Here is a 16,310-nt window from a genome sequence, read left to right as displayed (position 1 = left end):
CGTTAATACATGCGTTCAATACATGGGTTTGAAAACATGATTCGTCAAACTTACCTGATTTCAACAAAATGCGTTTGACAAGCGATGTACTTGAAACTTTTATTTCAAAGAAAATTTTTTTTCAATTTACGCTAAATAAACGACTGAGCAACTGAGCCATGTACAAGACAGGTCGCACTATAAAAAAAGAGAAAACTAACGTATTATATTAAGACACAGGAATAGTATATAAAGGCAATCTATAAAATCTACATATACTAGGGAAGCATGTCTGGCGTATATCATACGAAGAAACTCCCCGGTATTGAAAGCCTAAGCTATGTGCGATATTTCTGTCTTTTATCTCAATTTTTTCCACCTTGAGGTCTCGAGACCACCAGATATCAGACAAGCGGACACTGAATGACAGACAGACAGCCACACCGACTGGCAGACATGACTAGAGCGGATAGTATCTTATACCAAAATATTGGGATTTTATAAATAAAAGACCAAATCTACTAAGTGTCCATTCATCCTGCGTTGTTGGTGAGTGGGAAAATATTTGTGAATTAACTGATCGGCACAAGTATCCAATCATGTGAATTTATCGAATTTTAATCCATACAAATTTAATTACAAATATCTATCGTGTAATTAATTCTCTGTCTATATATAATGTTTTTTTACTCGTAATCAAATCAATTGCAATCCAATTGTATTTTCATCTATGCAGTGCATGTACTTTAACAATTTGCAAATGCATATGCTTTCGTACATTTATTTACGTAGGCAAGTAGAGCCAGTAATATATGGCACATGTCATCAATCATTTAAAGTAAACATAAACATAGGTATACGATCCTACTAACACAACTACATAATATCAGGAAATTATCAGAACTTTTGTACTTTCAAGAGATTGATAACCGTATGATTTTTATAGATGAACGGAAGCTCTTTGCATACATTTCACCTAAACGTTTCGTATGTATGGATAGGTGCATGTCTTGCATTTTATTCTTTTTCAACTGTATGAAATATATATTAGATATCAAAAAAACATTCCTTATAGTTTCTTTTTGCAATTCAAAAAAATAATAGAAAATATTTCTATACAATATTCTGCATTGGTAATCACCAATGTTTTTTTGCCATTTTTCGAAGGTATCACTTCTTCGGATATTATTATAAAAATCGAAACATTGCTTAGACGCAACAATAAGTCATGTATGAAAGCTAGGGTGAATCAGAAGGGACACCGAAGCAAAATTACCAAGACAGTGTACCTAGGTTCAATTCTCTTTACGGTAGACAGTGCCCCAATTTCAATTGCCTTGTAGTTGCAGATATAATGAATGCTCGATAAAGCTGTAACGCCTACTCATCAGGCATATGCCTCGCTCTTCGACTTCTTTCTCCTTCGCTATGAGCCTCTTTATGGACATGTAGAGGACACCATGACTTTTCGTATTTTGCGCCCGTCCGTCTAATCTGCATCATGACTTTAGATACCGTAACGACTTCATTGTCCATTTGTCATCAGGACTTACCAACACTTTCACCAGATGGCTCTCGAATATTCCCCAAAATGGATTTAATGGCCATTTACTTGAAATCAAGCAAATACATTTTGTCCTTAGTTTGGGAATTGTTGCACTCATTGGATGGCGCCGATTCACGCTCTAATAATCCGCCGGGTCGGGCTCACGCCACAAGACAGGTAGAGCCACTACACAACCGATCGATACATGACTGAGATGGTGTTCCCCAACAACGAAGCTTATTAAAAACAGATTTAATCCGATAGTTGGAAATTTTCACATAACGGTTTGGGATAGCGAAAGCCCAACCTTTCTGACGAAAACCTTTGGCTTTGTGAAACTTCTGCTAACACTCATTCAACAACCAGCTGATACTTCTCTCTTTCTTTCCTTCTCGTTTTTGCACTCAAGCAACGTATGCTTCTCCCTTTGACTTCACGTATTAAATTCAATCAAGAAAAATATAAGCGTGAATATATTGTTTAGGAGATAATCACAGCATATTGGTGATAGGGGATATCCAAGGTGATGGCGTTCAACAGCCAAGAACGACAAAGAGGAGAAGGTGCAATTAAAATGTCGCTACTTTAGCATGATGTTCGACTACGTCGTTCATTATCAGAGGCATTACTGGCGACAAAACTAAATACCACATCATAGTGGCAGCGTTCGAGAGAAACGTTTTAGTATAGGCTAGCGATATTACAATGAATCCACCTGAAGAAAAAAACGTACAAAATTAATTGAAAGAAGGAAAAACGTGTTAAAAGAGTTGACACAACTTGGTTTGTCTACTTTAGTTAACAGCCTGAATATCTAGCTCTTCTGCATTACTAAAGGTATTTTCTTCTCTCTTCGCCGAGTACGTTATTATATCAAATATATTACTCCTATAAAATGTTTAATATTGTTATGAAATTCGCTTTTATGAGATACAGTCCGTATCACTAGATCGTGGATATATTGATCAAGAGAAATGCACTTCAAAGTTCTTTTATTTTACTACGTTGTCTTTCACAACAGTAGCAATATTTATTTACAATTTATTTTGGCCGTACTCTCAACTTCTACGTTCTTGCCAGACTAACTCTACTTTTCACAAATATTCTACTTATATACAAATTTACAAGCATCTTACTATACCTAATTTTATGGTTTGATTTCTAATCCCAGCCTGCTTTTCCTGTAATCGTTTTCATCGGCCTGCACCTGCATGACGAGTCTGCGAATATGCACTTAGCTTTTACCTGTTTGCTTTTCCGCTATTCGTTTTCATCGGCCTGCAGCTTCATTTGGTTTCTTCCTTCTTTATGAAATTTGTTATTCCGAAAATTACTTAGCTGATATTAACTGGATTTGGGATTTTCGTAACAATTTCGTATTAAGGACGCTATTGTTTAAATAGCATACGACGGTTGAAAAAGGTCTGCCAAATGGTAAATATCATTTACATAAGTATGTTGATGCACTTTATTTTTATTTCCTTTAAAATGGACTCTCACCTTTACTTTTTTTTGTTATATACCAAGCGATTTAGGAAAATGTCCGGGCATGGTTGTGATTAGGAAGAGTTACAGTTAGGTTGATTACCAGTGAAAATACCCACCTCGTGTCCAAAGTTTGAGATACGAGATGAGATAATTTTTCCTAACACTCAAACTCCTATTGTACCGCTAAAGCTACAACCATGAGCATATGTATATTCATTCATATACAGTCAAACCTGTTTTTGTGCGGTAGATAGGGACCGCAGCAAAAAAGTCGCACAAAAAATATATTCAAAAACTTCATAAATAGCTATAAGAAATAATTTTTCACAGCATATTAAGGAAAATTTTTTTTATGCGGTAGAGAGGGACCGCATAAAAAAAGTCTCACTTAGAAAATATGTCAAAGCTTCACGAAATAGCAAGAAAGTGCTTTCCAAACAAAATAAATAATTAAATTACACATTGAAACATTTAAAAAAATTTTAATGTCTAATTTTAAACAAGGAGAAATTTTCAAAATGTACATATTGAAATTGGCTGATGCAATATATGCATAAGAACATTGAGCATGCCAAATGAAATAGGCTGATGCAATAGGTATGAAAATGGCTGTTGCAATGTGTACATACACACTGATAGCAAAAAAAGTGATGCCAACACAGTTCAGATTGACCTAACCTCTCGGCGAAATTCAATGTGTCGATATTCATATACCGCACAAAAAAAGAATCGCACAAAAAAAGCGCATAAAAAAAGACCGCACAAAAACAGGTTTGAGTATATGTTTAAATATTTGTACATCCTGTATGAATACAAATATTGTAAGAATTTGTACTTTTTATGCCCATCACCGAAGAATGGCGGGTATATTCATTTTCTCTAAACCTTTACAACATAACCGCGGGAAGCTTCAGAGATCATTTAAAATATCTACACATATTATTGAGTATTATCAAATTCTGAATTGATTTAAGTGAGGTCGCCTATCCGCCCGCATAAGCTCCGATCGCGAATATAAAGATATCAGCTTTAAATTTTAGAAAGACAACGGCCGCACGATAGCATGAGCAGAGAAGAAAAGCGAAAAGAAAAATAAATTGGATTTTTTGGTTATTACTACTCGTGACAGATAAAATAGGTGCACTACTTCTACGATCTTACAGTATTCATGTATGTATGTATAAAAATGGGAGAAAAATCTGGCCAAGCCCAGCTAGCATTGTAGTTTGCAGATTGAATCATAGTCGAATGCAAATTTCTTACTTGTTCTACTTACATTAGTATTATTTCGCATTTCACGTGTTATGAGTGTTAGGATTTTTCCATTCTCTAATGAATGCATTTCAGAAAATAATAATTGTTTTTCGACTTGTTTTACTGGCTTACATATTTTTAGATAGAATTTTAAATTACTCGAAAATGTTTATAGAATTTACTTGAAAAACTCTGAAAAAAATCGCAGTGCACTCTTCGATCCCTTACCTAAAGCTAACATTTTCGTTGAAAAAAAAAAAAGATAAAAGAACAAAATAATGAATGGAAGTAAAGGATTATTTATACAGTATTTTATTATTCTCATGTGATAGCGATGGCAAAGGCACTCTCAATAGACGCCAACGTCACACACACATCATCCGCATAAAATTGAGAAAAATAAACTAAACGAATGAAACGATGAAAAGATATTGTGTTGATTTCAATCATTACTGTCCCCATCCACATTAGGATTCCCATTGCCTTACTTTCAATTCTAATTGTGTACAAAATAAATCAGATCCCGTATCATGTGAAAAGCAAACATAAAAAGAAGAGCAGAGTTTCATGCACTTAGCCAGAAAAAGCAAATTATTTATCAAGAGCCTCTGAAGCAATTTTAAAAGTAAGTAAGAAAATTACATTCGATCATGACCGAATCTTTTGCACCCATCATCGTGATGCTGATGAAAAAAAGAAAGGAACTAAATTTCCATACGCGATAACAGTGGATAGATGCCGTAGTTTTTTCCCTTTTCAGCGTAAAAGTTTTTATTGTGTGTGTGTTTCACTTTATGGGGAACAAGCAAAAAACACGGAAAGCAAAAGTGTGCACAATTTTCATAACGTAAACGCGTGGGCGTGTTTTTTTTTTTTTTTTTTTTGAAAAGTTTGGGTCTTTTTCAAATTCTCCTGCGTAGGCAATATTTTCAATTTTGCGAATGAGAAAATGTTTATCGCAGATGCTACACGATTGTGCAGACAGTGTAGACTGTTATATTTTCTATTCGGGAAAAATATATTAAAACATATCAAGGTACACCTCAGCGTCTGTTCCAGGCGTTTTTACCTTCGATGTTTACAATTCCCAGCGCAAAATAAGATTAAGCGTTATAACCCAACATCTTTTATTTAAGATGGAAATATTGAAGAATAGCTTATCTTACAATTCTATGCAACTGTAACTAATCATATAATCTAACGTTTTAAAATAAACAAAGAAATCTTATGTAGGGAAATGATCAAACTTAATGTATCTCAGCCTATTGCCTATCATTATCAGCCTATTCGGACGGTCAAGCAGAGGATCTACGCTTAATCGGTGTCCCTACGAGCAACTTCACTACTCGTATGGTTTCTTTGATGTTATTGAGCTCGATCCAGAAGGAACAAAATGTACGGCTTTCTTCTCCTCTATGCCTCTGTTCAAAATCACATTGGATTTGTCAATTGAGTTTGCATAGTGTGAACCAAGTTAATTGACATTTTGCGCATCCTGTAACATGAGAACTATCACGCAAATTATGCCTTCACATAAAAGCAATGTATAGTTTTTAAATGAAACGAAAACGAATGAATGTCTGTATTAAACGTAGTGATGTAGGGTGCCTAGTAGTCGGCTTTGCCTATATAGTGTGTCTACTTGTTTTTCTACAAAAAAACACTTTTACAGAATCCCTAAACAGTCCCAAATTGGTCGTCTCTCACCATAAATGAGATCTCTTATAATTTTGACATTCCGACAGACAGGAATCTTATCATAAACTTATGACGATTCTAAAAAAAAAAAATAAACTTTCTGTTTACATCTTTTTTTAAATATATTGGTATCTATCGTCTTGAACTAAATATTAGGTTATGTTAATGTTGCTTCTTCCCTAAAATATTGTTATTATTTCATTTCAGCTCTTAACTCAATTTTATTTGCAATGTATGCCGCAACTTAAAAAGTGAAAAAAAAAAAAAAACGAAAAACAATCATAAATATTTCTGCTAAACTGAGCAAACGAATTTAGTTTGTTTTTCAATATTACGATGTAGAGTCTCAAAGTGAATATATTGAATAAAAAAATTCATTAGAAAACAAATATGTCACTCACGGTAAAGTTAATAGGATTTGAAGTGCCGAAGGCCAAATCGAATCTCATTGGACGAGTGGAATTCCGAGGTAAGTCAAAATGTATTTTAACAAGTAAGAAAATTATATTCGCACGCTTCTATTTATTGCCACAAAACGTTGAATGCGACAAAATTTATCTCTCATCTTCTACTCCAATAAAATATATTGTTGGGAACAATTAATGTACCAATATGTGACGTCCACCACAGTTAAGTTAGAATTAACACACTTAGCTTGTCGCATTCTATTGCCCAAGTCCTTTTATTTGACACCCATATCGCTGATATTATTAAGACCAACAGGTCGCTGTATTTACCATATGTAGTTTAGAATTAACCCATTTTTGGGTAAATAATATATCATGCAAAATAGTTTTAAACATTCTATCCCTAATAAGCATAAAAAGTGAAAGAAAAATAATATTTCATCATTTGTATCTTTGGGTGGGCATGGCTGATTTTTTCCAATTGCGCACGTAAGGAGTAGAGTGTTTCGTAAGGTAAATGTCATCGTTTCATTTTACCAAAAATATCTTGAAAATTGTGACCTTGAGATTGATAATAGGACGGACAGACGAACAGGTGAGCTTAATTCGGTTCAGAATGCGATTGTGAATATTCGAGCGGGATAATAAAATATTCGGGTATCTTAAGATCTTAAACTGAAAAGTGATCGAACGAGGAGATAGCTCGTAAGTGTCTAAAGGAAGAACTCGGTAAAGCCAGTAAATTGTCTGAGAGTTCTGTCTCGGTGGACAAAAGCAAATACGGTTATCCGAAAGTCTCCGTTATCCCATTGAGCAATAATATCATCCAGCGTTTCCCAAGTAAAAGTAGATCATTCGTCTGAGTTTTTTCAAATAACAAATCAACATCAAAGATTTTTCCTTTTCCAGGCCTTAAAATGTACATTGAAAAAATTTTTCTCGATTTTTTCAAAATGGACATGTGACAGTTGCTCTATAACATTATCTCTACGCCGTAGCGCAACAGATCATAATAATTTTGAAGGTGCGACCGCAAGTCAAAAACATTCTCAAAACATGACTCAAAATCTAGTGGCGACTGTTCTCGACTCCTATTACAATTTTGATATCAAAAATACGTCAATAGGAATTTAATTTTTTATGAAAATAAAAAAAAAATAAAAAAGAAAAAAAGTGTCGACTGTTAATCAGGAAAATCTTTGATAATTTGTTCACAATCAAATAAACACTGAAGTACCCACCGGCATGGCAGACTGGCAGAACATGCTCTCGTAAAAAACTTGTTTAAATTTAAATTAAGTTTTGAAGAATGTTTGCTTCCAAAACACTTTTTCTTCATCATACAATTAATTTAAAGACTTTGTTGAATACATCGAAGAGCATGGTTGAATGTTATTAAAAATTGCCTTTTATACTTACCAAGTTATCCGGCACACTCTACGCACTATGTTGCTTATGTTGATTTTAGGTAAAATTTAAAACTTCATCTCACTCACAGGACATTTTTTTTCCCCTTTTATGATTTTCGGACATTTAATTTGCGGCCAAGATAATGTTACCCCTTAGTTTGATACTAATCTTCATAGCACTCTTTCCACAAAAAAACAAATATATTCAATGATCGTCAATTAAATTTGGGTCAACGCGGATGAATTCATATTCACCCATGATGTAAATCAATTTCGTATCACGCATTATTTATTTGCATTGATTTTACAGCATGTGGCAAATCGAATTGACGATTATAGCGATAGTTGGACATTCCTGTTGAGATTTGCACAGTTTTTCGAATAGAGAAGACATGGCGCTCTCCAAGACACTTTGAACGTGGGTGTTCTTGGTGAGAAAGCAGGCTGTTTTTGGGGATTTTCAGCCACATGCATATATAATGCGAAAATTGAAGTAAAGTAACCATTCTGAACGTTAGACATCATAAGAACATTGAAACTTTATTATGAAGAGAGACCGCCATATGACTTAACTATATATAAGATTGTCTCATGAACACACCGACCATAAGATGAGAGTTTATCCTCAACAGTTACGCAATATTAAAAATAAATCATTGATTTTGTACATCCCCCACAATTGGTTAAGATGGATTTTTAATATGCTTGACTTTTAATATTCGCTTCAGGACGAATATAACGGATATTTTGCTTTCTTTTTATTTGTTATATTATCTTTGTTTACATAAAATACCATTTAATATAAATCATATGCTCGAGTTCACGTAGGAATGAGTATTAAGCAATAACAGATAAACTCTTCAAGTTACTTGCATTTAAAATTTGCAAATTTGTTATACCCGTCACGGAAAGATGCGAGCTATATTCACTTTGTCGAAACGTTTGAAACGCTCAATAGGAAATTTCAGAGACCTCAAAAAGTATATATATTTTTGATCGAGTTAAGCATGCTCGTCAGTTCGTTTGTCCGTTTGTCGCCTAATGTCTGGTATAAACATTCTACTAGACGCAAAAAATGAAGCTATTGATTTGTTATTTAGCAAAACTATTAGAAGTTCTTATCGCAAAGGCTGATACCGCAAATGGGCCAAATCGAAAACACACAGCTACAGTACCACGTAAACTGAGCGCATGTCTGATTTCGAAAGAAATAACAAATTGTTTTTTTGCTCATTACTCATAAAATAAATTTAAAACGTACTTTCGATGGATGATGCTATAGTACCTTTAAATAACTGGAAAAAATCGACCACGCCTACTCATTTTTATAGTATGTTATAATTTCATGCATTTTCAACATCTTCATAATGCACAGAGAGAATCAAAATTCAAAAAGCCCATAAAATATATAAATCCTTGGCCTGTTTCGAATTCGGAATGCAGCTAACCAAGTCCGGCAATCCGCCTGTCCATCTATCTGTCGGACTAACTGCGCAGCATCTGCAATAGGCGCTCCCCCGTTCTCAAAAAAGAACATATCCCTTAAAAATTTGCAAAAGATTTTGAAAATGACCCAAATTTGTCAAATGGCACGCCTATACAATAAAAACTGCCCATACTTTTTGCTTGTGACTCATAACGCATAGCACAAACACCATATAAGTTTTCACTTTCATTCTGAAAATAGATAAAATAAGCCGTGCGCCCACTCAATATTATAGAATATGAAAAGATTTGTTCATAACTTTGTTAAAATATGTTCTGCGAAATTTCCTCCTCCGTCCTTAAGCTATATAAACTCATTACAATTGAAGTTAAAATTTCTTATTCTTTCAAAGTATTGTAATAGTCGATGTAATTTGCAGACTTTCGGGGATTAATTATGAATATTAAATCAAAATAAGTAAACAAAATGCGTTCATTCATCTTGAGTCGAATAATTGATTGTTTAATGGCTCGAGGCTCAAGATCGAAATCGCCTATATCGACGGCTTTTTCATACTTTAGCTGTACGCAGAAATGGATGAGACACAGACGTATAAAGATATATGAGATATTGGACAGGCAGACGGGCAGACTCTGGCGAATATTTGGGAGCATATAAATCCAAACCGTACGAAAGCCTATGCAGTTGCATTCACCAAAAGTTGTAGTTTACTATTGTCCACTTCTCGATAGCAGAAAAGATTAAGCGCAACGGCCGAATATAGAACGTTCGGTACTTTTTCTTTAAATTGCGCTTCTTTTCTGGGCTATGGCATGAAAAGAGTTTTCGCTATAAAAACAAAAAACAATTCCCGCTTATGAATAATATGTACTTTTATGTTCAATTTTATTAAAAAAAGAAATAAAACAAAACTCTTATGTGTCGTTTAAGAAAATGTCTATAGCTTCTGTGTTCGCTTAATGCCTTTATGAATGCATTTAATAAATATTATCTTGCCGTACAGAGAGCACAGGTGTTTTTAGCCATCACAGGCCGTTTCTGCCAACATCGCAAACACGTTTGCTAACGTATTTCCAAAAGTGTAGCATAGAATAAGAACAAACATTTTAAGGCTGCTTTATTAGCGTTGATTGTCACATAAGCGGACACCCAGCCCAGTTATATCAGTTAAAAGTTGGCGTCATTTTCAATAAATAAAACGAGCAAACTCCTCGGCATACTATAGCCGGTAAAGAAGATTCATTGTCATAACTCCTTTTACAATTTATTTGCGAAACTTTTACTAAACAGTTGAACGTACTTTCCTCTAAATATACTTTTCCGCATTTCATAAGACAATTGTATTAATTCACTTTAGTGAGAAATTTTGTTTTTAAGAAGAATTTGCAAAAGAGTTAATTATTTTTCGAATGTTAGAAAATTCGAAAAGATTGACCCATCTGCAATACTTTCACATACATCGCTTTAGTCCAGAAAAACTTGGTTTGAATATTTATGAACCTCGATTATACGCTACACCACTTGTGGTACAGACTATATTAAGTTTATGCAGACATACGGGCTTAAGAAGGGCTTAAGATAGACCCATCTTGCATTATACCGATCTAAATTTGTCTGTCCGTCTGTCCTTCTGAAGTCTGTCCATGAATGTTTGTGTTCAATGTACAGGTCGAAATTTTTGATATATTTTGATCAAATTTGTTACACTGACGTAATTTAACTCAAGGCCGACTACTATTGAAAGTGGTTCGGATACGATCACTTTCTCTACCACTTCGGGTCTAACAGCTTATTGTGAAAAGTTATGTAAAAATAACTATACTAAGCGAGGTGGTGTAGGATATTTCATTGGGGACCTTGTCCAACTATAATGTCTTTACAAGGTTATGTTAAGGGAAAACCCATTATGAAATCATTTTACAAGCAATTTTCTACAATATCTGATTATATATAACTACAGATTTTCTACATAATTTTACATAATTACAGGCGTTTCTCATGTCACTTCAGAGCTGACTACTACTGCTGCTGCTGGAAGCGTTGTTGATGTCAATCAGGTAAAGCTTTCTTTTGTCTCCTTTACAATTAAATCTTTATTTTATTATAAATTACATTTTCCAACATCACTTAATGCAAACATCAAATAGAATCTTACCCGCTTGACTATTGTTAGAATTGACACAATTATCAGCATCTAGCCATAACACAACACATATTGAATTTTCTTTTTTTATTTTTTCGTTTTCATTTTATTTACAGTCTTTTATATGGCCATTGGCACGCTCAGCTACCGATGATGAGCCACTCATTGTGGAATTGCGTACGCAAACAACTAAAACTCTTATCAAAACGGGTTTTAGTCAAGCGTCAGGTAGTTGGATGGGGAGCGGAGGGGGTACAATGAGTGCAACAACTGGTACCATAGCAAGTAGCAGTAAATGTGTTGGTCAATATATCATACTAATGCAAGGTAAGTCAGTCAATATATAATGCTTTGTAAATTGATGTTAATAACCAGTAGTGCATAAAGAGCATAGTTTTATAGAATAAAAGCCAGCCACAATATGTTGTTCAGCACTAATCATATCGCTAATGAAATTTAATTATTAATTAGAGTAAAATTATTTTAAAGATATGTGAACTAAATACATTAATAAATTCTTTGAATATTTTATTCCCAAAACACATATGCTTTGCTGCATTGTTTTACACCCACCATAGCGGTTGTATTAAGCTAGTAAACTGTTTGTAACCTTAGGTAAATATTTGAAAGTGAGTAAAGGAATATAAATTGAAATTTCATTTCCGTATAAACTAAGCAATATACCTTTCACTCACGGCAATGTCCCCAATTTCAGAACCAGCAAGCTCAAAACGGTCTTCATTCACTTAGTACCCGAAAATTGGCAAAGCTTCTGGAAAGAATCCTTCTTTCGACCTGGCATAGTCAATAATATTTCGAAGATATTCCTTGCGGCCACTTCTGTGCTTGACGCTCTTACCTTGACTCATCAGAATACAGAGATTTTAAATTAAGACTTGAAAGCCCGTCAATAACGCAGACGTATTGTCAATTTATTATACGGGGTTACTAAGCGCTGGAGTGATGGGTGACCCATAATTCATCTCCCGCATAGCCAAGTCATTGAGAAGCATGGTCGTAACTATAGCGAATACTCGATCGGTAAAGGCATAACACTTACCGCTCGGACACAAACCTCCCAGGCTGCGGCCATTTGTTATCTCTCCCATCCCATATCCTTCTCATCATCACCCTGTTATATACGTATGTCTGTCTACATTCTCTGACTGATTGGTTGTATAGAAAAAAAATAAAGAATAAGTACTCATGCCAGGTATCCGCAAATAGCTGATCAAAGGTGTAAATCTTAAAATCCTATCTAGACCTACTTACTTTATCGAAAAGTTTATCTGAATTTTTCCTCTCGATTCCGAAGGCTAAATTCGAAACAAAAATTTACCATGTCGGTTCATATATAATTCATCCATGATATGTAAAAATCTGAAAATATGTAGCGAAATCCTATAAACTGTATACCTCTTCTATTTTCCTCTACACGTTTAGTTATTTCTCTGCCTATCTGGCTAAAGCTAAAAACTGGTACACGAACCGTAACAAAAAATATTCCTTCCTGCAAACCGGCTATCTGGGTCATATTAGGCTCGCCCGCAGTTAGGAGAAGCAAATGCTTTATTCTCTATTCTTAATGCAGACTTGGTATTTATCTTGCTCTTTGCGCGGTTACATATATGTTGTGAGTAGCGGAAGCTTCAGTCCGAGCCAAATACAATTTTTCCCTTTTTTCTTTTTATCGCGACCTTAATATATATTTTACTCAATTCTCTTGGGCGATCACGGTTTATTTATTTATTTTTTTTTTTTTTTCATTTTTTTTGAATTAGCCTTGAGGTATTTTAAAAATTAAAATAAAACAAAAATAAAACGAAATTAGTGCAAATGCTAAAAAATTATAATAATGAATGAACGAACGCGTAGTTTATAAGCATTCGCATGAATTTAAATAACGATTTGCGGTCGAAAAAATAGAATGAACGGCTTTAGGTAAGCAACTCATTAAAATGTAAAAAGCAATGATTACATATCGCCTCCGCAAATATAGGAAAGCAAAGCCTTTCAACAATTTGTTACAGTAACCCCTTGACCTGCTTAACGAATAAATCCTTCAACCACATCAACATACCAATTTTCATCAAGTTTAAGGTCATACGCTATCCAATGCAATGATGTAGAAAATCACTAGAACGAAAAAGCAAAAATGTAAAAAAATAAAAATAAAGAACAACACAAGCAAGTACTTGCTTGCACAAACAAAACAAAAAAAATTTTGTTTCATCGCAGGCACTTTGTCAAACTAAAAGGAAAAGTTGGAAACCAATTTCATTTAAAATGATTGTTAACTCTGCATACAAAATCAAAAAAAAAAGAAAAACTCCAAATTTAGGTCAAGTTCACTGCTCTGCACAAACTCTAAAAAAAACAACAAACGCCAATAAAATGGATAAGAAACAGTTTACATGTTAAAAACTTTGGAGACGGCCACCGCTCGTAAACAAAAAATTTGATAAATTCATTCTAATAATCTTGAGGAAAATTTATAGATTTTTCGCGGATACCAAGCATTTTCAATAGCTTTTGTTCTTAGTTCCAAGCACGTCAGTGTAACAAATTTCAATAAAACTTAGTGCACCCTTAACACAATAATGCATGGAAATACATCACGTGGACAGGCGGACAGACAAGTTTCGAGCCATGCACAAATGATTCTGAATTGATCGGTATAGTAAAAAGACAGTCTATCTTGAGCCCTTCTGAGTGTTATGTATGTTCGGGCTAACTTACTATACCGTTTATCACAAGTTCTGGGTAATCGCATAGTAACAACCTACAATATTGTAGTGTTACTCTTTGCGTTTCTTACTATTATTTCTTTCTATTTTAATAGAAAGAAATAATTACGCATCTTAAAAAGTTTGTCACGTGTATAGGAACACATAACAGATCAACGTATATAATGTAGAGTTTAGAATCATTACGATCTCAAAGCTTTCCCTAGTACATCACAAGTTAATCGATTTCATATTTCTTTTGCAATCATAATTTATTAAAGGCTTTCGTGCTTTTGATTCATGCTTGTATTCACTTTTACATTATTTACCACGAGCCCAATATAACTTGTCTCTTGCAAAAGCAACATCGTGGGGCCTATTAAACATACGGGATTTTCATAGCGAAAATCAAATCAACGCTATGTTAATGACCTGCTCAGTTTCGCTGTGAACTCTTCCATGTTAAAGGCGGGCCGCGCTCGGGTCGACCAATTGTTAATAAAGTGGATAAAATTTTCAAAAGGACGGGCGACACACGTTATCGTTGCCGACCTAAACATTGATCAGAAAACAATTTGAAACCGTTAAGCTATAGTAGGAGGATACAATAGGAATTGCGATTGTTGTGTGTATCACATGAATTAATGCCGCAAAAATTTAATGGATACATTTGCCAACTGCGAATCGCTGCTAAAATGAAACGAAATCATGCCATTTTTGAAGAGACAAACCACAAACGATGGAAAGTGAATAACAAGGTGAGGTGCGAAGTAACTTAGATCCGCATAGGTTAGATCTTGCCGCGTTTATTATTTGTACCCTACGCTTAAAGCTATAATGTAAAAATTGATGTAAGCCTGACCTTAATCAGTAAAAATCATTTGGTACGGTTTCCTTCTGAGAAACGCCCGAACTGTTAGCCTAAATGCAGTCGTATAGTGAAAATTTATTAATTAAAATGGCTCGTGTTTGATTTAGCAACAATCAAAGAAAAAGCTCCGCGAAGTTTCTTCATGACCTACTTTTTTACGCAACAGACACGTTCCTTAGAAGACCGTGCAAAAAAATAACTGTGACGTACATTAAATTTGGGGATATATTTTATAAACTTAAAAATTAGGAATAAAAATCAATTTCGCTTCAATTCACACGTTTATTATGGACTGAATTTATTCCATCCTCTACACACTGAACACTCTCAATGTTACTAAAAAAGTCAATATAAGATTTAAAAATTGTTTTGGGATTCGTGCTGGAACAAGGAATTCGTGTACTTGTTCTTATTGATGAATCGTGTTACTCTGAAATTGGGTAAAAAAATACTGTGTAAAATACGAGTTGGCTATATTTATAAATTACACGGAGCTCAGAAAAAGAAAACTGATATTCGTCGAACGTGTACCTAAGAAATTTCTTGGAACCGTTTATAGGTCGATCGCATAAACATCAATTCTTAAGAATTAAAAATTACAAGGAAATGTAAGTAATTTAAAAAATCAATCTATATGATATGTGGTGGCATACTATCTTTAACAGGCTATGCAATAAATCAATATTGAGAAGGGGATAAGCTGTATTTGCTATACCCATCACCGAAGCAAGAGATATATATCCATTTTGTCAAAACGCGTGTTTGCAAACGCCTGCAGAGACTTCACAAACTATATATATTCTTGATCAGCATCAAATGCTAAATCGATTTAAGTATGTCCGTCCGTCGGTCTTTGTAACGTCTGTTTGAAACGCGCTCCTGGCCGCAAAAATCGAACTATCGACTTTAAATTTGGGCTAAAACGTTGGAAGGCCAAATTGATTGAAACACACGCCCACAGCACCACACAAACCTCTCGCAAACCTCTATTTTCGGAAAGGCATAAAACAATTGAAGTTTTGCTCATTACTCATAAATTAAAATAAATATATGTACGAAAATTTGAACGCGTATTCTAGCACCAGTAGAAAAAATGAGAAAACTTTACCGAGACGTCTGTCCAGGTCTTGCAGTGTGGGCAATTGTGTCGTATTTGTGGTAAACATTCTCCCGCTAGCGAGAATGGAGATATCGTACAAATTTGCAGAAGAATTTGAAAGTGAATTTAACTTTTCGATGGACACGCCCACACCCCTATGCGACAAAAACTTTTATTTTGAAACTAGAAAAAATCGGTCGCTTACACTACGTATTACAGAGCGTGGAAATTCCGTTCTTTTAC

The 16,310-nt window shown here is 34.4% G+C and overlaps 1 protein-coding gene across 2 annotated transcripts; it reads left to right on the top strand.

Moving 5' to 3' along the window:
* Positions 1-6,225: 6,225 nt before the first annotated feature.
* On the top strand, positions 6,226-16,292 carry LOC119633128. Of its 2 annotated transcripts, none has more exons than XM_038026427.1 (4): positions 6,226-6,434; positions 11,218-11,285; positions 11,488-11,698; positions 14,460-16,292. In XM_038026427.1, exons 1-4 carry the CDS (start codon positions 6,356-6,358, stop codon positions 14,546-14,548), a joined length of 447 nt encoding a protein of 148 aa, XP_037882355.1. In that variant the 5' UTR covers positions 6,226-6,355; the 3' UTR covers positions 14,549-16,292. The 2 variants fall into 2 exon arrangements, with proteins under 2 accessions (XP_037882355.1, XP_037882344.1); XM_038026416.1 differs by having other exon boundaries at positions 14,379-16,292.
* The last annotated feature ends 18 nt before the right edge of the window (positions 16,293-16,310 follow it).

This window comes from Glossina fuscipes, unplaced genomic scaffold (genome assembly GCF_014805625.2).
Source record: "Glossina fuscipes isolate IAEA_lab_2018 unplaced genomic scaffold, Yale_Gfus_2 0, whole genome shotgun sequence".
In the NCBI taxonomy this organism is placed as follows: domain Eukaryota; kingdom Metazoa; phylum Arthropoda; class Insecta; order Diptera; family Glossinidae; genus Glossina; species Glossina fuscipes.
The sequence above is the reverse complement of the archived record's forward strand: the minus strand, read 5'-3'. Positions and strand labels throughout refer to the sequence as shown.

Coding starts and splice junctions, on each gene's coding strand:
- LOC119633128 (XM_038026416.1), top strand. CDS start 6,356: ATGTCACTCACGGTAAAGTTAATAGGATTTGAAGTGCCGAAGGCCAAA. Junction 6,435..11,217: donor TGGACGAGTGGAATTCCGAG/GTAAGTCAAAAT, acceptor ACATAATTACAG/GCGTTTCTCATGTCACTTCA. Junction 11,699..14,378: donor ATATATCATACTAATGCAAG/GTAAGTCAGTCA, acceptor AATTTATTAAAG/GCTTTCGTGCTTTTGATTCA.